The sequence below is a fragment of the Aythya marila genome (genome assembly GCF_965140915.1).
Source record: "Aythya marila genome assembly, chromosome: 12".
Lineage (NCBI taxonomy): Eukaryota > Metazoa > Chordata > Aves > Anseriformes > Anatidae > Aythya > Aythya marila.
Window position 1 is genome coordinate 8125172 of NC_139053.1, and position 24256 is coordinate 8149427.

The 24256-nt window shown below is 45.7% G+C and overlaps 1 protein-coding gene across 1 annotated transcript in view; it reads left to right on the forward strand.

The window, feature by feature from the left end:
- NECAB2 (N-terminal EF-hand calcium binding protein 2) overlaps positions 1 to 24256 on the forward strand; it is a gene marked incomplete at its 5' end in the record, with an annotated part of 58714 nt that overhangs the window by 12134 nt on the left and 22324 nt on the right. Inside the window, one exon of the mRNA XM_082769716.1 lies at positions 20243 to 20351. Coding sequence (XP_082625842.1) covers positions 20243 to 20351 — 109 coding nt within the window. The remainder of the gene's footprint in view (positions 1 to 20242; positions 20352 to 24256) is intronic.

Here is a 24256-nt window from a genome sequence, read left to right on the forward strand (position 1 = left end):
CTGTGTACTTCAATCCTCTCTTCCGAAAGCTGTTAATCAATTATAAGTTAAATAGCCCAGCACTCACTTTGAAAGATTAAGATGGTTTTATTTTGACAGACCAGCCTAATTGCTAACGATCAGTTATAAAAATGTTCCTCCACGGAAACAGTTTTGTTATCTGGAAATCTCCAGTCCCTGCAGCTACCCAGCTCCCGTGGCCGGGGTAACTAAACGTGACGTGCATCCCATACAAGGTTTTAAATGCTGGCTATGTAGCAGCCAGCTGAGATGTTGAGAGGGCGAGAAGCTGCCATTAGCCATGGTAATCAGAACTGCTGATCAATGAGCGGACTGGACGTTTTGCTGCAAATAAGGCCAAGGCTATGTCACCCTTAGCAAATAAATCCTGTCCCCAGTAGCTCTACTGGAAAGAACCTTTTCCTCAGAACGTGCAATCTGTTATGTTCACAGCATATTCAGCGTGTAATTTGGCAAAGCTACGGTTGTGAATCATCAAGCCATTTTCCAAAGGGCATTGTTACCTGTATTGGATGCGTTGTCAGTGTAATTATCTGTAACCACGCTCTTGGAAAGTGGCTCAGATATTGACCCTGATAAGGGACATGGCACTACAGTGTGGCTCAAGATGTTGTCATTCTAGGGACACAGCCACAACACTCCATTAATTCCTTGTAATGACAGGTAATTCTTTGTAATGACAGGTAAGATTGCTGCCTCCACCCAGCTGCTCTTGGCTGTAAATAGGATAAGGCCAGCAAGGAATGATGTGAAGCTGGAGTGTGCTCAGTTGTGTGTTTGAAGGTGTGTATAGGAACGAAACCATTCAATGTGTGCTCTCTTGGATAGCTTCTGCTCCTGTTGGTAATTAAATACCAAAAAAAAAAAAAAGTCTGAATGTGAATTAAAATAATTTCATTTATCAGTTGAACACAGACATCTGGCGTTCAAGTGCTGGGGGAAGGGTTCAGAGTTGAGCTGATCTGGATGATCAGCTCGGGGCCTCAAGGGGACGTAGCAAACTAATAAAAGAAGAGCAGAAGCATGATTGCACCAGGAGTGGTGGCTGGAAAGGGCTTCTTGGTTAAGAGCCACTGAGGGCAATGGAGTTGTGCCCATTCCTGTCCCAGGAGGGCTCATCCTTTAAACAGTTGCGCACAGATATCTGTTAGAGTCACTTAGGAGCTCATAAAAGCTGATTTATGCTGTTGGACAGACCTTTGCTTACAAAGAATATCCCAGTGTTACAAATTTGCACTTTAAATGATGGTGGCATGTATACAGCTGTATACAGCAGGGAATGTAAATTGCTTTGGACATCAGACTGACTGAGGAGCCCAGTTATCTGGCAGCAGGATCGTGCCCTTGTGGATACAGTGAGCTCCTCTTCTCACCTGCAGAGCAGCAGCATTGCTCTGCCTGATGGCTTTGTGATGGTGCCAGTAATGCCCCTTGTCACCGCTGTCCCCTTGGTCTATGGAGATACCAAGCTTTAAAGGCTGGAAAAAGGCAGAGAAAGACAAGCAGGTAAAAGAAAAGCATCAACTTCATCTCTCAGCCCCAGTTTGATATATTAAAGAACTGAGGCATATCATAAATGTCAGGTTAGAGAAGGGATTTCTTGGTCAGGAAAATGGGATGGAGGTCCCAGCACAACACTGCACTTTCCCTGACATGTGCCAAATGTCCTGTATTGCTAGCTTTATGTCCTGCCTGCTGTGGTGGTTGTACCTTAGTCCTTTCTTTATTTCAGAAATCCAAGGAACTGTCACCTTTCAGCTTGCTTGCCCTGCCTGGACCCACCCCTTTTTATGGCATCTAACTGCTGGGCAGTTAGATAACATTTCCTTCTGGCACTGTTCTGAGTTTAAAAATAGCATACATCTATTACTTATTACCTTGTTAATTTATTGAAACGCTTTTAGAAAATTACTCAATGGGAATTTAGCATGGTAATCATCCACAAAGTTGTTACAGGACTTGGAATGCTTCTCTCTCCACCCTTCCCCATCAGCTTCAGGCTCTTTTGGAAAATGCATTTGCACAGGGCTTGAATGGTGGTAAGCAGCTGGAACTTCAGTAGCATGGCACCTGAGACATCGAGGAAGGAAAATGAAGACATCGTGGCTTTGGTTGCTTTTGTCAGATCTTAAAAAGATGCCAAGCTAGGGTTGCAATACCTCCATGTTACGTATCAGAACAAATAACCAGCAGCACCTACCTAATAAGCCTCCTGTTGCACACCCAGCTCTTCCTTCCACAGCCATAACTGTGTGCCTATTTTTGAAATTTGCTCTTACTGTGAGCTCCCAGGAGCCTCGTGGTCCGTGTTCCTAATGAGTTACTCATCAAAAGCCACTTATCTTCCAGACCAGGGTAATTACCTTCTGCTTGGCTACTGCTCCTCACACACAGGGAAAACCTTGAGCTATTCATATCTCTCTGGTGCGTCCAAAGTAATTCATTAGTTTGAAGTGAGAATATTTATAATTCTTGCATAACAAAAACAGTGTTAGCAGCCACCCACATCTAAGTGGAAAAATGCAATGATGAATCAGGTTTTAAAAGTATGGATAAATCTGTTAGGTTCTTCCATGACCAAGCAAACAGCCTAAATTTATTTATCTTCTTTAAAATAAAGAAACACTTTGCATTTAGATGGTCTAGATTTCATGTGACAGTCAAAAAGCACCTTGTAAAACTGTGTGATGGCCTTTATTTCCAAGAGGAAAGTTTGGATCTGTTTTCAGTTATTCAGATTCCTGTATATTATAAATTTTTCCTTGTTCTCTCTCTTGTATGCTCAGTTATCCTTCCAAGTCCTTGCTGAGTTCACAGCACAAGGCTTTGAAGAGATGACATCTGTTTAAATTGGAACATGCTGTTCCCAAAATAATAAACAAACCTATCAACAGATGAATTTTGAGATGATGCAGAAATTGTGAAAGATGGTTGCTGTCCTTCCCTACAAGCTGTCATTAGATGTGTCTAGCTCTTCTGTCCACCCTTTATACCCTTGAAATTAGTGTACTGAATCAAGGTTTGACTTTTGTTATTGAATAGGCTGGTGTAGGTATCTGTGGGGCTTGTTTCTCTTCTCTCATCACCTCTGCTTAGCAAATGCATGTTAGAATCATGTTGGTTTTTGTTTGTTTGTTTGTTTGTTTTTAATACTTTTTTAGCTGGACCACCTTCATTTTGCAAAACAGGCCTTGAATTGGGTGCACAGGATTAGAACATTAACTGCTATATCCTCCTATGGTATTAGCTGCCAATTATGTAGCAGTCCAGCTTTAACCTGGGCCCATGTGTGGTTTATCTAGTGAGAGGTTTGTGCTGGACAAGGCTTGGATCCAGCCCAGAAACTCCCCCAAGAACTGAAGCCAACGGAGTGGCCAGCACAAGAAATTTAATTTCTGCAACAGACACATTTCTATCCTGCCTATTTCTGTACAGCAAAATTTTACAGTCCATCACTCTCTTAAATTCTTCCTCCTGTCCTGTTCCTAAAGCTGCTCCCTGCTGAGAGAGGCAGGCTACCAAAATGGAAGATACCATGAAAGCCTGTGAAGCAAAAGCTGCTCTATTTAGAAAGAGCACTTGGCCTTCCAGGCAACTGGCTTGCTGGCACTCCAGTTAATATCTGACAGCTCAGGTGCCTAATTGGTGTCATGCAGAGCGCCCTTTCTCATTACTCAAGGTACAAATCAGCTGAGAGGATGTTTTCAGATGTTTTCTGTTAATTGCCAGGTGGAGTTTTGTTTTTTTTTTTTTAATGAATGAGCCACAGAAATGAGTCAGTGTCTTTCTGGTGCCCACTGCCCTGCACATCCATGAAACAAGGGGGCAGAGAATTTTGGCATTGTAGCAGGGTTGGTAGCAATCACCTGTGTCATCATCCTTTTGCTGTAAAGCCTGCAGCTAGAACATCAAACCAGATGCAAAGAAAAAAATCATCATCCCCTGATGCTCTGGGTGGACCTGCTCAGGTGGGGGAGGTTGGATGAGGTGATCTCCAGAAGTCCCTGCCATGCTCAGCCGTTGTGTGAGGCCTGCCAGCCCTCAGTACAGGCTGCCCTGTGGCCTGAAAGCCATGTCCATGTCCCTCCGTGCTGGCCACCCAAGCACCTTCCTTCCTCATGACTTCCAAACATTCTTCTCCACCCTCTCTAAAATCCATCTGTTTTGCAAAACCTATGGTAAAATCAGTAATGGTTGTAACCTTCAAGGCTTCCTGACATTTCTATATTGACAGCAAATGGGTTAGAACCTCAGAGACAGTCAGATATCTCACCTCATGGCCTCACGCTTTCTTACTAGGCTAAGTCTCTGTCCACTGAAGGCTCAGGTGGTGATGCTGACCCCAAAAGCCATCTTCCTGCGAGTGCTGTCTGGGCAGAAGCACCAGCCCTTGGGCCATCGCTGCTCTCTGCTCCTCGCTGAGCCACCCCTGACAGACCAGGCATGGGGGAGCAGGCTGGAGAAAAGCTTCTGCCTTGGAAACCTCTCTCTAATCTGCACGGTACCCAGGTTTTTGTCCTGCCCCATTGATCCAGCCTTCTTGCTGCTGGTATTTATCGCTGGTAGAGGTTCAGGGTGGTCTAAAACCTCCCTGCCCAGTTGCTCCCCATGCTGTGAAGCATCTGTGCTTGGGCTCCAACCAGTTTGTGCAATCATATTGCTTAGGGGAGCGGGGCAAGGCAGCTGTATTCAGCCTGTAAGGTCTTTGTGTGTGTGTGTGATGTGTTTCTGTGCACGATGTACTTTTTATGTGGTACCATATCTCTTGATTGGCTCCTCTTTGTCCTTTCCTGGCTCCTGCTGGTATTTCTTTGGTCTTTGGGGGTTGAACAGGAACTAAGTATGAAAGATCTTGCAGAGAGAGGCAAGGAGCCTTGAATGTTGCTGAGTTTCAGTCTCTGCTGCTCTGGTTGGTGTTTCAATTCCTTTAATATACAAACACCAGCATTTGGGTGTCCATGACAGATGCAGACAGAAGACGTCAAGCAGGGGTTACTGTTTCAGCCTACCATTTTGGGGCAGAATATTACATGTGGAGGCCAGTGTTTTCCAACACTCCCGGCCTGCTTTGAAGCACACCAATTACGGTCTGACACACCGTGCAACCCAGAGAAGACAGGCTTTATTTTCCTCTTCTCTCCATGGGCTGGGAGTTGTAGGTTTTCTTCTGTAACCCTCATTAGAGACTTCAGGCTGAAAAGAAGTGAATGGGATACATTATGGTGACAGATTTAATGGCCTTGTTACAGGTTGTGAAAGGTGGGAATAAGAGATTGTGGTTTCTGAAGCAGGCTTTGAAAAGCTGCTCAATTAGTCAGGAGGACTTTTAAAAGAATATATATATTTTTTTTTCTGGAGCCAAAGTTGAGAAATTTAATTGGGCACTGCATAGCAAATATAGCTACATGGCCTGATGACAGCCAGCAAAGGGCACTATGAAACATTTACAGAGCTATTACCTCCTTGCCATCTCTCTAGCTAAAACCCACAAGTTATACTGTCAGTGTCTTAAAAGTGGTGGATTTTGTGCTGAATTTTGCAGAGTGTGGGCATCCCTGGATGCTGTAGCTATCTTACTGGCCATTTCAGCTGAAACAATATTCCTGTGTTCAGATGGGTCAGTCTTTGTGCAAAACTGCCCTGACATCTCCCCTCACAGAGTTTATGACACAAGTCCTAGACCTGCTCCAGGAGGGAGGGTATTTATACAAAGGTCTTTTTGGCTTAGAAATAGCAGCACGAGGTAGGGCAAAGGCTCCAGCTACAGCAGAAAGTGGGGGCATTGATGGACATCAGTAGCTTAGCACCTCAGGCACTTTTTGATCTGTCTCATTAATATCTCATGTTGCTGTATCCAGGAAGCTTTTCAGGGTAGATCCAGCAAATCAATATTCCTACTGCTAAAATTTTAATGTTGTGGTGATTTTTTTTAATTATTACTTTTCGGCAGTAATGAAATTTTAAAATGCCTAGAAAGGACTTTTTCTGCTTGGATGGCTGATAGTGGTCTGGCAGATGAAGTGGGTGGTGCAGGCTTTGGGGACCTGGCTGGTGCGTGGCCCTGAGACACGTCTGTCCCAGCAGGTACTGCCCAGGTGCCGGAGTGGGGCTGGCCTGGGTGCAGGAACAAGCTCCCAGGATGAGTGTTCTCATTTTTAATGTCTGGAGTCAAACCCTGCAAAGCGGGGGGCTCTGGCTGCCATGTAGCTTATGTCTTCTTTGCCAAACAGTGTGTTTATCCATCATGCAGGTGAACCAAAGAGCTTTCTGTCTTCTGGTGCTTCCAAATCACTTTGGAAGCATGCCTTTAACAGGCTCAGCAATGTGGTTTGTGAGTGCTCTTGGTGTATTACGAGCAAGTGACAGGCTTTGGGGTGGCAATGGCAAGATGCACCCCAGTAGAGGTGACTGGCACATAGGAACCCCTTAAAATGCCTTCACCACCTCAATAGGCACCTTGTTGTCCCCCAGCCTGTGTTGTTCCTCTTGCCATTCCACCCAAATCCTACTTACAGCTTCCAACTCTTCTTCTTTCTCTTGGTAGCTGGGCTTTCCTCCACTTGCCTCCCAGTTTCATCCCAGCTTGGGGGGCTCTGCCTTCTCTTTTCATTAGTTTCTGTTGCAGATCCACCATGTTTATCGAAGGTGTCGATCATAGCTGTTAGAATTAAATAAGGCAAAAACGGAATCCAGAACAAATACACTGCTGCAAATAATCCTTATAATTCCCAAGCAAATTTTGCCAGACAATTGTGAGAAAACATGTTCTGGCAGCCTACATTCAGGCAATTGGCCAGGAACAACTATAAATCATGGGGATCTGTTTTTTCCTATTATCTTTCTGACTCTTTTAAGATTACTAGGGTTACTAGATAATAAAGATCAGAGAGAGGGGAATAACTACCTCACTGCTTGCAGTGGAGAGAGAAATCTCTGAAGATAAAACAATGATATGTGTAGATCTGTAATTTCCAGCCAGGGAGACCTGGGGATCAGGAATTGCTGGATTTCTCCCTGGAAAGCTGTGATAGCAAAGAGTGAAAAGTGATTTTTGTGGAAATGCAGGAGCCCAAGTGCCTCTGGCTTTGTGCTTGGTGCCTGCATTTGCATGGTAGCATTTCACTCTGGAGAAAACCTTCAGTGCTTTCAGGGACTTTCACAGGTGGGCATTTGTTTTAGAGTGGAAATTTCTCTTCCGTGACCCTGCTGCAGCCTCAGGAAGTATTTTTGTGTGCGGGCTTGAGCTCAGAGGCGAGGGAAGATGCTCTGGCTGCAGCCCAGCTGCACAGGAGGGCTGGTGCAGGCTGCGCTCTGGGGTTGGACCCGAGCTCGGTTCCTGCTGCCAAGATTTTGCCTTAATTAGATGCTGATACACAGACACCCAGCCTGATACAGTGCAGACACAGATGCTTTCAGCCCTGCTGTTATTCATCGCCTCCATCTGTGAAAGGAGCCAGATTTTAGGGCGCTGCTCTCTGTAATGATTTGAGTGGGTGGCTTTTGGGCACTTCTGGTGCCGGGCCTGTAAACATGGGATTTCTTTTCCTTGAGCCAAAATAATTGGCTGCAGAAGGCCACAGCGCCTGCATGTTGTTTCGGCACGTGGTTGCTCATTTAAGTGATGCTCCGTTGTCTCAGCACACAGACGCAGCTTTGCACCTAGCCTGCTAACAGACGTATGCTGAGACTTGTTTTCCTTTCCAGAGGGCTTTCTGTTCATCATGGAGATGTTACTTTTCCAGCTGACTGCTTTGCTGGCTTTCAAACATGCTACCCTCCATTAAACAAAGCTGATTTTCCTTCCTTACCTTTTTAGGCTGAATTTATAAGAGCAAACAGTCCTAAATTAACCAAAATCAGTGTAGTTACCCCAACAAGCTCCTTAATATAATACATATTTTGCTTTTTATATTAGGAACAAACACCTGTTTGCTGTGGTTTGTTGTTCTTAACAGAGACCAGGAGTCAGGTCCTTGTGCCTGGGCATTGTGGAACCCAGCTCCTGGCTCCGTGCAAGCTCAGCCACATGCCCGGTGGGTCTTTTTAGTGCTTTTGTAGCCAGAGTGATAGTGATATTAATTGATATGCTTGGTACGTGTTAAACAGGGGCGGGAGTGTGTACTATAATTGGAAGTACTTGCACAAGACAGTAAAAACAAGCTGAAATATTTATGATTTTCAGAGAAAGGAGCCAGACTTGTTTTCTCTCCCCTGCATCCTCTCATTTAGTTGTCGGAGAACTGCAGCATGCAGATCTTGCAGGAGGAATTTCCAAGTTGGAAACCAGAGGGGGAAATGTTTTTGTAGCATTTAACTGGAAGAATAGTTAAGAGAAAGAAGTTATAAAAGGGCTGTACATAGCAGGGAATATTAAAATTGTGTATAATGAGGACCGTGACCAGATGATAAATTCTGAGACTCCTGGGGAAAAGAGGGGAAAGGAAAACTGAGCAGGGGAGATGTTCATGCAATATACCACCTGCAAATATAACTCAGGCAAGACCCGGACACTTGAAGCTCTTGAGAACCAGTTGTTACTTCCTAAATGATGAGCCTGACATTTTGCAGGTCAGCAGCCAGGGAGAAGGTTGCCCCTGTGAAACAAATACCTTCAGAGGCTGTGCTGACCAGGCTGGAGCATCCTTCATGCCAGGGCACCTTGCTGCCTAATCAGCTTGGGAAGACCATTTCTGCATGTATTTTTTTTCCTAAAAGGATAGATTTGCAATACATTGAATTTGGATACCTGACATTTTCCCTTTTCTTCTCCCTCTTAATGAACTGGTAAGGGGGAAGTGGGCAAAGAGAGACCCCATGGATGCTGGAGTACAGGTTTGGGTAGATAAAAAGGGTGCAACCAGTAGCACTGGGGGCCTGACCCTGCCTTGCTGACAGTGGTGTCTCCCATGGTGGCTTCCCCACATGTCCCTGTCCTGTCCCAGTCCTCTGCAGCTGTGTCCTCTCTTGGCTGGAGGCTGGGGATCTTCAGCTAGGGGCTGACTACAAAAATTAGCTGAGCAAAGAGATTTACCTTTGTTTAAAGACACCAAGCCATAAATTATGGGTAGCTGGAGCCGGTGTCTTCCTTTCCATGTGCTTTCTCTGAGAGCCTTGCACTGAGACAAGCAAATTTATTCATACAGCGAGTGACTGGATAACCAAGGCAACATAAAAGCAAGCAGCTTTCTTATACCGTAAATCACTACAGAGAAAGACTGGCCCCTTGTAGAACAGTATGAGCATTTTTTTTTTTTTACCTCCTGCCTTCTACAATTTTAATATTCAAGTTTAAGCCCTCAGCGTGTATTTTATTTTATTTTTTGCTCTGATATGTGGAGGTTGGAGGCTAAACCTTTGAATTACCAACCTGCTGAGCATTTTGATCCTTTTATACAAGAATGGGGATTAAGTGCTGCTCGCAGCTCTTCTCAGCTCAGGTTTGTGCAGGCTGACCTGGCATGGGAGCGGGGCTGTTCTGTGGCACAAGCAGTCCATGGGATGGCCACAGGTAGAAAACCAGTGGGCTGAGCATCTGCAAGTGCCTTTCTGCAGAAAAATGCCAGTGTGCTCTGTGAGAGAGGCAGATGAATTTTGGAATCAGCATCTCTTTAATTAGGGTGGAAATATGTTATGACCTGTGGTAGAATGTCATCTGAGCCCCCCATCAGAGGTTTTTTGTTGAGGAGTGGTACCAAACCCTGCAGTCACCAGACCTCAGCTCACCTCATGTCTTCCCTGGGAGGTTTGCTGAGGTTTCCCTAAAATGGAAAAGATCCCAAAAGCACCGAAAAGCATCCTCAAAAGTGCTTGGTGGGGGCTTGCTGAGACAAAGCAGGCAGTGGAACATCAGTGGTCTACTTGGCCAGTGCTTGAGATCTTGCCATGGGTCTGTACAGCACCATGGCTCTCTATAACACCAACATTTTTGTAAAGATTGTTGTGTTTGCTATACCCTAGCTTATTCTTATGTTCTTTTCTTCATACATAAATAAGACACAAATATTTCAAGCTCAGGTATGTGCAACTCGGTCACTGAGGTCAGTGGAGGGAGAGGGGCTGGCTCCCAAATCCTGCTAACATCACCCATAGCTCCACGCATTGAACCAATCTAGAAATGCAATCTTTGCTAACAGTTTGGAAATACGTCTAGGTTTAAAGGGTTTTCTGCAGGCAGAGGCGAGAGCTGTGCTCCTTGGAGGCTGTGATGAGGTCTGTCTTGCTTTTGAAAAGCTTTCCCATGATGGATTTGGTGGCGACATGTGAGCTGTTAGTGCTGCTTTACCCGGGACAGAAAACATCCATGCAAATTGCTCCTTTGATGAAGCGTAGCTGAGCCTTCTCCTGCACCAAGGAGCTGATTTCTTCAAGCAGGTCCGATCTCTGTTAATAAATCACCTCCTCCACAGGAGGAGTGTTTGATCTAACATCACAGGAGATGTCATCAGGGCTGAACCTAGCTTTTCTATTTCATTAGCTAAAGCTAGTAGCGTTGAGTATTTCGAAGAAATACAGCATTCCCAGAAACTTGGGTAACCTGTATAACACTGCCAGCTGAACAGCAGCTCAGCTGGTCCAGCCGTGGTGCTCCAGGGCATGGATCACCAAAGATCTGTGTGTCCTGATGTTGTGAAGCCCGTGAGTGAGTTTTGCAGCAGATCTGTGCAGCACCGTGACCCTCCACAATGGCAATGTTTTTGAGAAAGCAGCGTTCTGTTTGCTCTAGCCTAGATTATTCTACTGTCCGTATTTTTTATGTGAATAAGACACCCACACAAGCAATCAAAGCCCCTGTCTTCACTATTATTTGCTTTTAGGTGGAGCCATTCCTGGTCTCTGCTGAAAACCCCTGGGATCACGTTTTTGTGAGTTGCTGCTGGCTTATTCTTTGCTGTTTGTTTGCTTTTGTTTAACTACAAAGAGCCTAATGATTTTCTTAGCAGAGCTGGAAGAAAGAGAAGAAAGCTCAAACAAGTGTTTTTATCTTGTAAACTCCCCAGCATCACAGTGCTGGAGGCCCTCAGTGCCACCACGCTCCTGTGATAATTCAGTTCTGCTGAAAGCAGAGGTGGTTCATGCTTCAGCCTTCTATCAAATAAGCCACCAGCCTTGACTTTCATGTTCCACGCTCCCCCTTTTCTCCTAATTCAGTGCAATAGAGTACATCTCCTTCCCTGCCTGGGTGTGCTCCTGTGGGACCTGCTGGCCTTGGGTGACCGGTCACACCAGAACAGGCTGCGGGGTGTGTGGCCGCAGGGGACGGTGGAGACACTGCCGGTTCTGAGGAGATGGCACGGAGGAAATGTGGATTCAGCAAAAGCGAAGTAGCACAGGGCATTAAAAATTCACAAAGGCTTCGCTGAAACTCGTTCTCCAGGAGAAGCATTTTAACGAGCAGCAACAGATAACCGAGTGCTCAAAAAGCAGGGTGGGGAGGGACCTGTGCTAGTGCAGGAGTTGTGCTGGAGGTTTTTGGGAAAAAAAAGCACATTTCTTTGTTCTTTTTGCGTTTTCTTTGGAGCTGGCAGGAAATTTATTGGGGTTTGCTGTGGGAAAAAAAAATAAAAGTGGAGAGGCTGTTGTGAGTCTTCAGGGGAATATGATAGGATTAAAATGGAGCAAAACTGAAATGCTTTGGGCTTGCAATTTTCAGAGATTCCTTTCCAAAGCCTTGTTTAATTAAGGGAGGCAGCAAGGTGACCCTGTTTGCTGCTGGAAGGAAAGCTCGTGGGCACTTTTCCAATGGCTTGGTCCTTCGTATGCTTTTTTCCCTCTCATTTTAGATTTACCCAAATTAAAGAGCTGGATGCTGGGGACTCAGGAGGTGAGCTGGCATGTGCTGGGGGTGTTTCAAACCAAGAGCAGTGAGCTGGTCTGCTACTCCCCTGTGCCTTTTGTGCTGGCACTGAGGGCTTTCGGTTGCTTTTGCATTTAAACCTAAGTGTAGATCACGTTGGCAGACCTGCACCATGACCTATTTGTTACCCCAGCACCAGTTTGGGGTGGTTTGGGGTTTTCTAGCACAGTTTGATGCTGTGCTGACTCTTGCTCATTGGTGTGGCATGCCATTTTATGTGTAATTGTGGAAAACACACCAAAACATCTTTCCATGTCCTTAAAACTGAAAAGCCTGACAGTAGTCCTGTTTTTACCTTTACCTACTTTGAAATGGACAGCTAGAAAAATAAAGGGAAAAGATACAAATGCTGCAGTTTTGTTAAAAACTTGTTACAAAAGTGTGTGATTAAAGATGTGCTTGTCTAATTTGCTGGAGCAGAAATACATATTTGTTTTCTTTCCATTTTTTTTTTCTTTGCAATCTTTCCAGAGCAGATGCGCCTTCCCTGCAGGGATGCTCTACTTCTGTGGTGCTCAGCTGTTTTGCAAAGCAAACAGATGAAAGAGCATGGCAAAGATCTGCACTGCTTGGTTCAGAGACATTAAATACCTCTGGCAGGGCTGAGACACCCACCCTGCCCTGGACGAATCGCAGGAGACGCTGAGCATAGGGCTGACATTTTCCTGTGAAAATAAACAGGAGGGGTGGAAGCTTTATTAAGCAGGAGCATAAAATTATGAGCGATTTCCCTGGAAACCCATGGGACCATGGGAGGGAGCTCTGCTGAGTCCTAGAGCAAAGAAAACTCCCCCAAAGATGCTTCTGGAGAAGATCCAACCATTGAAACAGGAGTTTCTGGGAGAGGGACCATCGAACAGGAGCAGTAGTTTGGGTTAGAGTCTGGAACAATTTTAATGGGAATTTTGGGACCATTGACTTTCAAGAGATGAAGTGTTCCTGTTGGAGGCTTGCAGCTGGACTTCATGCTTGAGGGGTTAAGAGGTGGAAGCAAGTTATTAATTATGCAAGTTGCAATTTGCTATTCGAGCAATTCCTTCTTGCCAGCACTGGCACAAGGAGCTGGATGTCCTATCTGCTGCAAACTGTAACGCAGGAGGGTAGCTTCTGCCTTCTGAGAATGCAAATGAGATATCTGCTTTTTGGCTTAGTTTAATTCACTGTCTTCATCTCTGCACCGCTTGTTAGCTGGGTAGAAAACTGGAGATGCTGCCAATGCAATCTGGATATTGTTTCATGGGGCCATGGGAAGTGATGAGTTTGTAGCTCTCTAATCCTCAGTAATTTGCTGTTAATTTGTCAACAGCCAACAGCTCCAGCATTTCATCTGCACATTCGAGAAGACAAAACACGTGAGGGCAGCCAGTTAATGAGGAGCAGGGTGAGGCACTGGGGGCCCATGTGGTGTCCATGCTTAGCTTTCGGAGAAATCTGGATTTAAAACGATATAGGGGTGCTGGGATCGGAGGTGTTGGCCTCTTCTTCAGGCTGGGTGACACATCTGGGGATGCCACAGGTCTGGGCTGGGTCTTGTTCCTTGTGCATCTGAGCAAACTGCAGGGAAATGGTGTTGGCAAATGGTGAATGTGGTGCCCTGTGGTCCCTCTCCAGCCTGTTGTGCTGCTCTTTCAGGAGAGCAAGGAGCAGATAGATGTTCAGCTGGACTCCACGTGTAGAGCTGGAGGGCTCCTCATCCTTCTCTGTTCCCCAAACCATCACGTCCAACATGTGCCCATGTGGTGAAGGCAGAGAGGTTTTTGAGGACCTGAGCAGAGATAAGTTGGTAGCACACCACGTCTGCTGGAGGTCTCTGGCACCATCGCGGGTACCTTCCTCTGGCCATCCTACACCAGGGCCCTGCAACAGCCTGAAAGCACTTGCAGGTTTTGATATGTATGGGGGGGAATGGCCAAAAAGCCCCCCAGATAAACCCAATCCTCTGCCTTGAGCTCAGGACCAGTTTTAACTGTGTCCTTGTGATTCCCAGACCACCTCCTTCACAAATATAAAGCAATACTTAGCCTCACAGAGAATTCCTTACAACACCCAGGTTTGCTAAGGCATAAAAATGAACCATTAGTTGAATAGGTAAAAAAAAACTAGTTACTTAACATTTTAATACACGTATCCAAATATTAGTTGTTCTCCCACTGTTTATTTTTAGTATATTTTGCATGGTTTGCAGAGCACTTTTTTCAGGTGCGGCAGGGGCAGCAGAGTGTGGGGCAACAGAAATTTGGGGCCAGGTAGGGGTGGAGAAAATGAGGCAGATGTTGGAATATGTGGAGAATCCAAGCCTTTGGGAGAGGGATGGGATGTTGAAAGCCCTGCACAGAAACCTGCTGCTTTGCCACGGTGGCTCGTGCTTGTGTATCTCACGGGGGAAACAGCTTGAACAGACAACTAATAAAATCAGAGGTGATGAAAAGTTGTGCTTGTCCAAAGTCACTCAGCCTTTTAATAGCACCCAATATAAAGGAGACAGGCTGAGGACAAATCAGATGAAAAATAACTCGGAGAAAGAGGCAGTGGTGTGTCTGGAGCTAAGCTGTATCTGCAGCAGCTGTCCTGGGGGCCAGCTCACCCGCGGTTTTCCTAAGTTATTACAGAGCAGCAGCACATGGAGGGGCTAGCTCCATCTTTTTTCTCATGCCACCCAATGTGTGGGGCAAATGTTGACATTAATTAATTTATTTATTTTTTAATTGAAAGAACAACATTCATATAACTTAGGAGGAAACTGAAATAGGCTACCTTTTGTTTCTCTATAGGAAAATGGTAGAGTAAGGCAGCTTTGTAGACTACTGGCATCTTTGCATCCTCTTCTAAATGCTTGGGTAGCATTTGTCATGGGCTCAGGTAAGCAGCAATTGCGTCAAGCCTGGCCAGGCTATTTGTACCCTGGCAAAGTCTGATCCCAGCACTGAGTTTATGAAAGAATGGGAATTTCTGGGGAAGACCTTCAGAAATAGCCTTGATGTGAGACCCAAAGCCAATGTACTGGGGGAGAGCAGAAAAAAAAAAAAAAAAAGAAAAAAAGAGAAAAAAAAAACAAAACAAAACACAAAAACACACATTTAAATGAGCTCGTTACAGCAGGACAAAGATTATCTGGAAAAACTGAAAGAAGGAAAACCTTCAGAAAAGGCAGTGGGAGAAAATGTGCTGAATCCCTCCTGAAAGTCTCCCTGCCTACCAGCCTACATTTGATATCTATGTATAGCTGCTAAAATAATTTCAGAATTACTTCTAATTCTAGGATGACAAAAGACTTGATTTGAAGACAAAAGCTGAGCAGCTTAGTGACAATTCTGGCATGCTAATGGACATTGCTGGATGCCAGGCTATTTCTAGCGAGGACAAGGTCCAGGTTTCTGACTACAGCAGCAATCCTCGTTTTTCCCCAAGCCAAGTCCCAAAGGGACGATGGCCAGACATGGGCTGTGGGGTGTGTGCAGCATTACTTGTCATCCTGAATAAGAATTGGGCTTTAAGTTGTGGCTCAATCTTTTCTGCTGATTGCTGCAATCGTTTTGAAGTGGCGGTCACTTTTCTCCATTTTTAATGGAAAATGAAAGGGTTAAGCCTTGCACAAAATTTGTATATGCACCTCTTCCAGTCTCAGCACAAACCTGCATCATCGGCTGGCAAATATATATATATTTGAATGTGGGTTTTGATTTTTTATTTTTTTTTGTATGAACTCTGTTTTGATACAGAGAGAAATACCTTGAATTACTGAAGAAGAGCTGATCTTTGCTGTTGGGATAAATGACCTGGGAGGGTATGGGCTGACTATTTAGGGGTTGTCCTTTCACCTGCTATGTGCAGCTTACATCTCTGTATGGCCTGGTGTGAGTGTGGGATGGGAAGAAGCGATGTAGGAAGATAAAAATCCCAATTTTGAGGGATTTTGTATGGTATTAACCTGTTGGTCCATCAGCAGCCACACCTGGTGTTAGGGAATGCAATGAGTGCTTCAGACAGACTCGGCCATGATGGAAATGCTGTTTATCTGCAGGTCATCGGGGTGGATCGCTTGGCACTACACCAACCCTTGCTAAGACATCTGGGCTGGGTGTTACTTAACTTTCATGAAAAAAAGGTGATTTTGGAGTCATTCAGTGCAGTTGGGTGATGCTGGGGATGTGGCCTGTGGGCTTGCTGGGATGTCCCCACTGGGGACAGCTCAAATCAGGACCAACTGCCTGAACTTGGAGGACGTCTGGCTCTCGAGGCAGGTTTCCCAGTGCAAAAACTCTGTGGAAAGACATCATTTGGGGTCCCACATTTAGTGTCCTATCTACGTCTTTCACAGATCTGGAGGTCGTTTTTCATAACAGCCCAGTCTGTAAGCTCAGGTCCGTACTCAGCTTCATCTACATGAGTAAAGCCGTTCCTGCTGACCTCACACAGACCAAGGGTCTGCAACTGAAGCCAGACCATGTTCTCCCTGGCCCCTGTATCTGAACACACCTCAGAGACAAATAAAAATCCAGTTGTTATTTTTATTCACTGGCCACAATAATCCGATTTGCTTACCCATAGCTCTGTCGGTGCTTGGACACTAGGCAGGGCTAGAAGTATTTCAGAGCTCAGACAGTAATGACAGTAAGTAACAAAATATACCCCTAATGTACCCAGGTAATATATGAGCAGCCCCAACCCGAGGTAATTCAAAATGGGCTTAGCAAACAGACTCAGGACAATGACTTTATTTTGTAGATGCTTTAAGCTGTTTGTATCTCAGAGTAAATTTCCAAATACTCAGCCTTCAGATTTATCAGATTTCCTATACTTTGGGTGATTTAGGGCCCTGTCTTGATGTTCCCTCTTGCATTAGCAGGTGGGAAGAGCCTGATTGCAGGAGTTAGGAGGCATCAAAGCCTCCTCCAGACTCATCGGATTGTTACGGTGGCAAATGGAACGATAATAAAATCCCAGTTGAGGCTGACCGATGTTCTCCATCACATCCTCCCCTCCTTGGTTCGCTTTAACGTTGACAGCTCTGTTTGGCAGGAAATTCTCTTTGGTTTTTGCCTGTGATTGAATTATTTTGAAAAGCTGGACTGAGATGAAGATGATGCTCTCAGGAAGGAATGATTGCGGGATAGCAGCAGCCTGATTATCTCTTTTTTCAGCCCATCGGCGACTGTGCAGGCAGTTGCACTTGGTGACATTTGTCTTGGCTGCCAGCTTAGGTGTTCACTTAAAGTACTGGGTTTAACCCTTTGAAGCCATCGAGTTTAAAGGGGTGGTGAGTAGGCAAGCATAAGTTGCCTGCCTTTAACATACTGCTCCAGAAGAAAAAGTTTCGGTGGCTTCTCTAATATCTTAAAACAGCTGGAAGCTTTATTTAATGAGATTTGGTACAGAATCTCAGGTTTTTTTCCTATTATCCTTCTTATCCAAAGCAGGAGCAGGGACACAAGACTGAAATGTCTCCAAGGGAGCTCCTTGGAGGGTGCGTGGGCTGTGGGTGAGGCTGAGCTGGGATCGACAATGCCCCTTGATAAGGTGTGTGGCACTTCATTGGGAAAGTTTATATCTCTCCCACCCAGCAGCTGTCAGCAAAAAGTAGGTTTCTGGAAGTCTTATCCCTCCCTTGATGGGTGTGGGCACTTCAGGAAAATCTTGCTTTTCTGTGACTTTACTGATAAGGCTGTTCCTGGAGCGCAGCATCTCCATCTGCTCTTATCAGGACGCACATGGGCCGCAGAACTCGTGTGTCTGTAATGCTGTGGACAATCCTCTCCTCTTCACCACCCAAGATTTTTCTATCATTTTAATTTTAACTTCCACATCCCAGCCTGGTCTGCTTCCTCTTATCGTTCGAGTTCCCTGAAGCCTGCCCTGCCTGCAGGGCTCCAGCAGCGTGCCGCTTTCAGGCTGTTGTACAATTATAGATACGAAGCCCCAGGATTATCTCGTTACTCTGCCATGCTTTTACTTTGTGTGTTTGCAGGCAAGTAGTCAGGCTGGTATTAAATAGCGATCAGCTTTAAGCTGACTGCTGCTTTATGGTGTTATCTAGTGGGGAACGAAAGTCCTGAGGACTGTTTGCCAGTAAAAATTGCACCTCTCGCTATTCAAACTGCAGCCAGGAACAAACCAGTTCTGTGAAGTCTCAAATAAATAAAATTAATTGTCATCTCCTGCTTCAGCTAGATCCTTCACTCATCCTTTATTACTCCGTGCTCTTAAATGCTACAGGACTATTCCTACACCAGGTGCACCTGCAAGCCTTCTGCACATGAATTTGTGCCAAGTTTCTTATAAGGTGTCACCAGAATGTTGCCGTTTGGTACTAGTGGAGGTCTGTGCTGTTCTGTGTTTCCTCCTCATAGATCTGTTTTTGCAACCAGACGAAGGACAGAATCACAGAATAACAGAATAAGTAAAGAAGTTAAGCAAGAGTAAAGTGACAGAGGCAAGCTATAAGGTGCAAGCGAAGTAAAGGAAAATGCCTTTTTCCTTTATCCTCTAAACACCTTTTGCAGTTTCTTTCAGAGGAGAGCGAACTGGAAACCCAACTTAAAGTACTTTACTGGAAATATTCACTTGTTTTTCTAGTTTCTCTTTCCAAGTAAGTTGATTTAACTGACTTCCCTAGGAAATTAATTCCTCCATGTGGAAGGACAATCTTGCGGTGAGCAAGCAGTGACTTCAGGTTTGCAGAAAAAGCGCATCAGAGATACAGGAGTGTTCAGACCTAGTGCGACAGAAATGCTATCATTAAACAAAGTATTTTTCTCTTGGCACTCACAATTTTGAGTCTTTTCTTGACGATGAGCATCCCAGGGTTGGAATGAAGCTGATCACCCAGTGCTGTGGGGCACGACTTGGTTGCAGTCGTGAGCCCTGATCCTGTGGGATGTGTTAGGGGACGGTGCTTTGTTATTCCACAACCTTTCAGCAGAGAAGGGCTCCTGTTCTGGGGAAGTAACACAGGAAAACAATACGGACAGCTGGGCTCTCTCTATAGCCACTGTGCTGCTCTGAAAATTATACCCTTTTCACCCATTGTTGTCTGCGATTTTGTTCTCCTGCTGTGTTCCTTTTGTAATTGCCAATTAAATAGATATCTGAGACTCCATTCATCACTGCTCTAACTTCATCTCTGTCAGGCAGGGGAAACTGGGTTAGCATTTGGCAATGCAGATATGTTTTAGGAACAGCAGACTGATTTAGTTCAAGGAAGAAATATTGATGTTCATGTGGTACGTTGGCTAATTTTGTCCTCTAGCATCATTTCCTGAAAGAGAAGCAACCAGGGTTTATAATTGATTTGATTAAATAATAAATAATACGTTCTCCTGCTGCAAAGTTGGCAGCATTTCCAGTCTGCAAACTTCTCTTGTGTGGTTGTGGATGGCAAGACTCTCAGCAGCAATGGGCTGAGGCAGATATTTCCACCCAAGGCACTGCCATCCACCACAGCACAATGGCAGTGCCTTGAACAAGAAACTTCAGGTAAATTACAATTTCTTTCAAGTTTCTTTTGCCTCTTGCCTGTTGCTTTATGGCTGAAATTCTTTGTAAGAGCTTCCTCCAGCTGTGGCTTTGAAGCCTTTATGTGCTTGTCCACAGCACACAATCAGAGGCTCCCAAGTCAACAATTAAATGGAATTAGTTTTGTGTGGAATTGCTGTGAGCTCGTCTCTTTGTGCCAAGGAGAACGTGGTTAAACCTCTGCCTTCTGATCCCTCCATGTGCTGCTAGACTTGCCAAGAGGCACCCGGCAAGCTGTGTCCCGTATGGCCGGGCAGATGTGCTCTGTGCCTCCTCATGTCCCTTTCGAAGCAGAGGCACAACATTGAGGTGACACACTCCTTGTGCATTTAAACGCTTGGCAGCTGAAGCAAAATGTGTCTCTTGTTGCCTCGTGTCTGCTTCCTTACATTTCTGTCCAGCACTGGGAGACGCATGGTGGTGGGGAAGATGGAGATGGCAAAAGGCACTGCGGGGTCTGTTGTTAGCTCCAGCCCTGAGACATTTTGTGTGTGTTCAACGTCCCTTAATGAGCATCCTGCATCACTTGAGCATACGGTAGACAAAATGCTCCTTAATTTCTTCAAAGTAATTAGTTTTTATGATGAAGCTTGCAGGCTTTTCCTCTTCAGGCTTCAGGCTTGCTTTGGTTTAATTAACCCAATTAGTTGTTAATGGCCAGTGTGTCTGCACCCAGGAGCAATGCTGCTTGGCCTGGCAAGCCACCAGATCCCACTGGTGTAGCCCGCATCACTTGCAGGGCTGGTCCTGCAGCAGCACTTGGGGTTTTGGTCCAAACCTTGGGAACCCAACTCCTAGTTTTCTGGTTGCTCTGCCCCCGCTTTGCCCTAACACCAGCCGTGTTGCTCTTTGCAGATGACGGGAAGCTGTCCCTGGAGGAGTTCCAGGCCTTTTTTTCGGATGGGACACTCAACGAGGAAGAACTTGAGAAGCTCTTCCACACCATTGACTCGGACAACACCAAGTAAGTTCCTCCCATTTGGCAGAGCCAGGAGCTGTGGTGCTGAGGTGCAGCACTGCTTGGGGAGCTGAGACCCCTAGGACATGGCCGTGCAGCTCCTTTTGCCAAACTTTGCAAAAAAAAAACAATCCACCTGTTTTGGGTTTACGTCTTGTTGCAGTGGCTGCTGTGAGTCTTTTTCTCTCTCTGTTTTTTATTCCTGCTGTTTTCTTTCGTGCAACCTGATCTTTACGATGTCTGAAGCGATGCTTAGTTTTACCCGTGAGGGCAGTTAAATAGCTCTTTAGCTTTTCCACTCTACCTAAAAGCTTCGCTGTGCTATAAATGGTAACTGTGAATCTGTGAACGTTGTCCTATCCAGCTATTTCACAGACAGCAACCTGGGGAGGATTTGTGCTTCGTGATGCTTGCTTTGCCTCCCTCCCCAAACGTCCCCTGGCAAGCACTCATTGCTCCAGAGCTTGCTAGAAAGGAGCCCCCTTCTCTCCAAGGGGAAATGCGGCTGCTGGAGGCAAGTCTAAGCCCTGAAGCCCTTGCTGTGGGTGCTTTGCCTCTGCTCTGTCCCCAGCAGACCGATGTGGCTGTACTTCTGTCTGTAAAAAGCCCAGGCAAGGCAGCAATAGCAAGGGGCCAGAGCCAGAAGCAGCACCGTAACATCTGCATCCTGCTGGAACAGCAGCAGGGGAAAACGATGGGAGAGGAGGCATCAAGGCACACTTCAGTTTCCTGGTGTAACAAAGGTGAAGCTAAATGTGGCACCTGAATGCTCTCACCGGGGCACAGAGGATGCACCCCACCGGGTTTTTTTCCCCTTCCAAGGGGAAAGAGTTTTCAAAAGCCTGCCTGGTTGAGGCTGTTGGAAATCGAAATGAAAGGCAGCATTGAGTCATATTTCAGTGTGACTCCTGTTCCTCCAGAGAGAAAAAAATCCAGCCAAAAAAGCAGATGAAAAGAGAATCCAATTTAAAATGAGGAGCTGAGCAGCAAATGCTTAAAAAAATAATATTAGTCTGGTTAATTATAAAGCCTTCGGAGTCGCAAAATCCCACCTTTCCAATATGTGGAGTGGCCACCATTTATTCTGAGATCAGAAATGTCAGATACCAGCTTGGTACCTACTATTCATCCAATAATTAATCAAAGGATCTGAAGTGGCTTCGTTACCAAGATCTGCTGGGAACGCTCCATCCCTTCCCACGCTTCCCCTTCAGTGGGAAGCTGCTATGAGAGGGGCCGGGTGCCTTGGGGTTAAAATCAAAAATAAAAAAATAACAGGAGAGTTGTGGGAATGGAAAGGGAATTGCTGAAAGGCAGATGGGATATGCTGCCTTGTGCTTTGTGGGGATATTTATCGAGCTGCAGGTGGGGTATGGATGAGCTCTCCGTGGACCCTGGGAGCCAGGAGCTCACCTGCCCCTCTTCTGAAATACTTCAGAGCATTGTCCTGAAATACCAGATGGGTTTTCTTTAATATTTTTCCATTTTGCACTGAAATGTAGGGACAATATGAAATTTATCTTTCCCAAAGGCAATTTAAATTAAAATTATTAGCTATTTGACAGGACAATGTAATTTATTTTTAAAGCTGGTTTTTTTAATTTTCCATTTTATCCGTGTTTATCTTGTATTGCCCATCGAATTTGCTTAGCGTGCAAAGCAAAGTTTGCTATTGAAATTACATTACAGCTAGAGTAGAAAATGAAGAAAGTTATGTTCCTGCTGATTATTAGTAATTGCTGTTACCGGCTAAATTGCAAAATGTTGATTCGATTTTCCGGAGTATTTTTAGGAGCAGGGGAACCGCCTCACATATGCATAGACAAAATTAATGTCTGTATTGGTCTCTTGACTTGCTTTAGCTGGGAAGGTAGTGGAAAGGAGAGAAGTTGGGCGGCTGGGTGGAGGGATGAGGTTGGTCGATGATGCTGGAGCACCCATTCTGCTGTGAGGAGCTGGTGGCTTCGTGCCACGGGGTGAAGGAGTGTGGGCTCCTGTTTGGGGAACCACAGCCCCCTGGCAAAGGCATGGTTGGCAGCAAGGTGTGGTTAGGAGAAGTCTGAACTGGGATGGGAAACACACACAAAAAAAAAAAAAGGGGGTGGAGGGGCTTTATTGAGGTTTCTTTCTTCTTGACTACCTAGATTGCTATTGCACTCTTGGTGCTCAGTGTTTGCAGAGGGTGAAAAGTCCCACACCTGCCCCAAAGCCAGGACGTCCCCTTTCTGTGCGCGGGAGCTGGTGGATGCTCGTCCTCTCCTGCTGTCCCCATCCTTGCTGGTTATTTCAGCTGGCAGCAAAATATGTCGCGTATTTCAATTGCTTTTGGCAACATTACATTCAAAAACCTGCTGCTGCTGAGAAGTGGTGATCAAGTGACATTTTCCTCTCCGTGGCTAACAAAAGCAAGATGCTGCTTGGTGCTTTTCCATCGCTGGTGTTGGCTGCTGTTCCAGGATTCAGCAGTGCTTTACAGGGAGCTGCCTGAAGATTAATGGGGCTGTAATGACACGGTACCGCTGATATCAATGCTACCTGAATTGCACAAATTATGTGTATAATATGTAAACTTGTGCACACATATTTAAATATATATACATGGGGTGTATATATATATGATTTCGTGGCAAAATAGGGCTTTAGAAAACATTGCATTAGTTCTCACCTGGGAAACCCTGTTAGATTTGCAGTTATTTAGGCCTTTTGGTGCTCCCTGAGCTGCAGGGTGGTTGTAGGGCCAAGCCTCCAGGACAACAGTGTGTCCATGCTGCATTGCACGCCTCTCATTGACCTGGCTCTGAGCAAGATGCCCTCAGCATCCCCTCGGAGCTGTCCGCCAGCCCTTGCGGAAGGAGGGGGAGCTCAGACATGGCTGTTGACCAAACTCATTTAGTCGTCCTGGCAGGGGATTTTAAAAATTCCTTTTGTATCTCATATATTTTTCATCGCTGCAGAGGGCAATCCTTTGGGGAGAGATCTGCTCACTGGAGCAGGACGTCTCTGATGAGCTGTACACGTCCATTCACAAGGAGCCAGAACATGGCATTAGCATTCTGCTGCACTGTCATTTATTATCTCCTCGCTAGGCTTATAGCTATTCTTTTAATTGCTATATTCCCCACTTCCCCCAAATGAGCTCTTCTCTCCAGTGGCAGGCACTAGAGAAGATGGGAGCGTGCATGCAGTGTAATTAACAGAAGCGCTGTCTCTTCTCACAAGCCCTTAGCAGCTTCCCCAGACTGTCACTTTTCCTGGAGGGTTGGGACAGATGCAGAACCCAAACCGGTTGAATTTTCCAGCATGTACCAAATTCCAGGTGTGGAACAGATGGGAAAATGCAATTGCACAGAGAGCAGCAAGATTTGGGGGAATGGGAAGACACCTTCCTCCTGCAGCCCCCTCTGCCCCATAAACTGACCCCACACCTGCAGGACCTCCACAAAACCCACCATAGGGTACCAGATGGAACCTGGAGAGCTGAAGCCACCTGAGATATGGTCAGCCCCAGCTGACCCACAACTCATTTCAGGCTGAGTGAAGCAAAGCAAATGAGGAGGGACAAGCCTGTATCTCACTCATGGGTAATTGTGCAGGAGCTGATAACATTGTGTTAGTGCTAATGAGCAGGAGCTGGCTGCCTCATGCACCTGTGACTTTCTGGTTACAGCTGTGTGCATGCAGCAGGTCACCACAGCTGTGTTCTGCAAGACACAGAGGAGCAGGGGTGCCAGATGCTGGCTGGGCAGCTCCCTGAGCTCTGAAAACTCCTAGTTTTGGGATGCATATGAGAAATATGGTGTCTGGTGGGGACAGAGACAAAGGCAAAGGAGACAAAAACGTGTTCCTGAGTGTTAAGCACGGAACACCTTGCAAGGGAGTTTGGTGTGCACAAGGTAAAGCTGTGCTTGTGC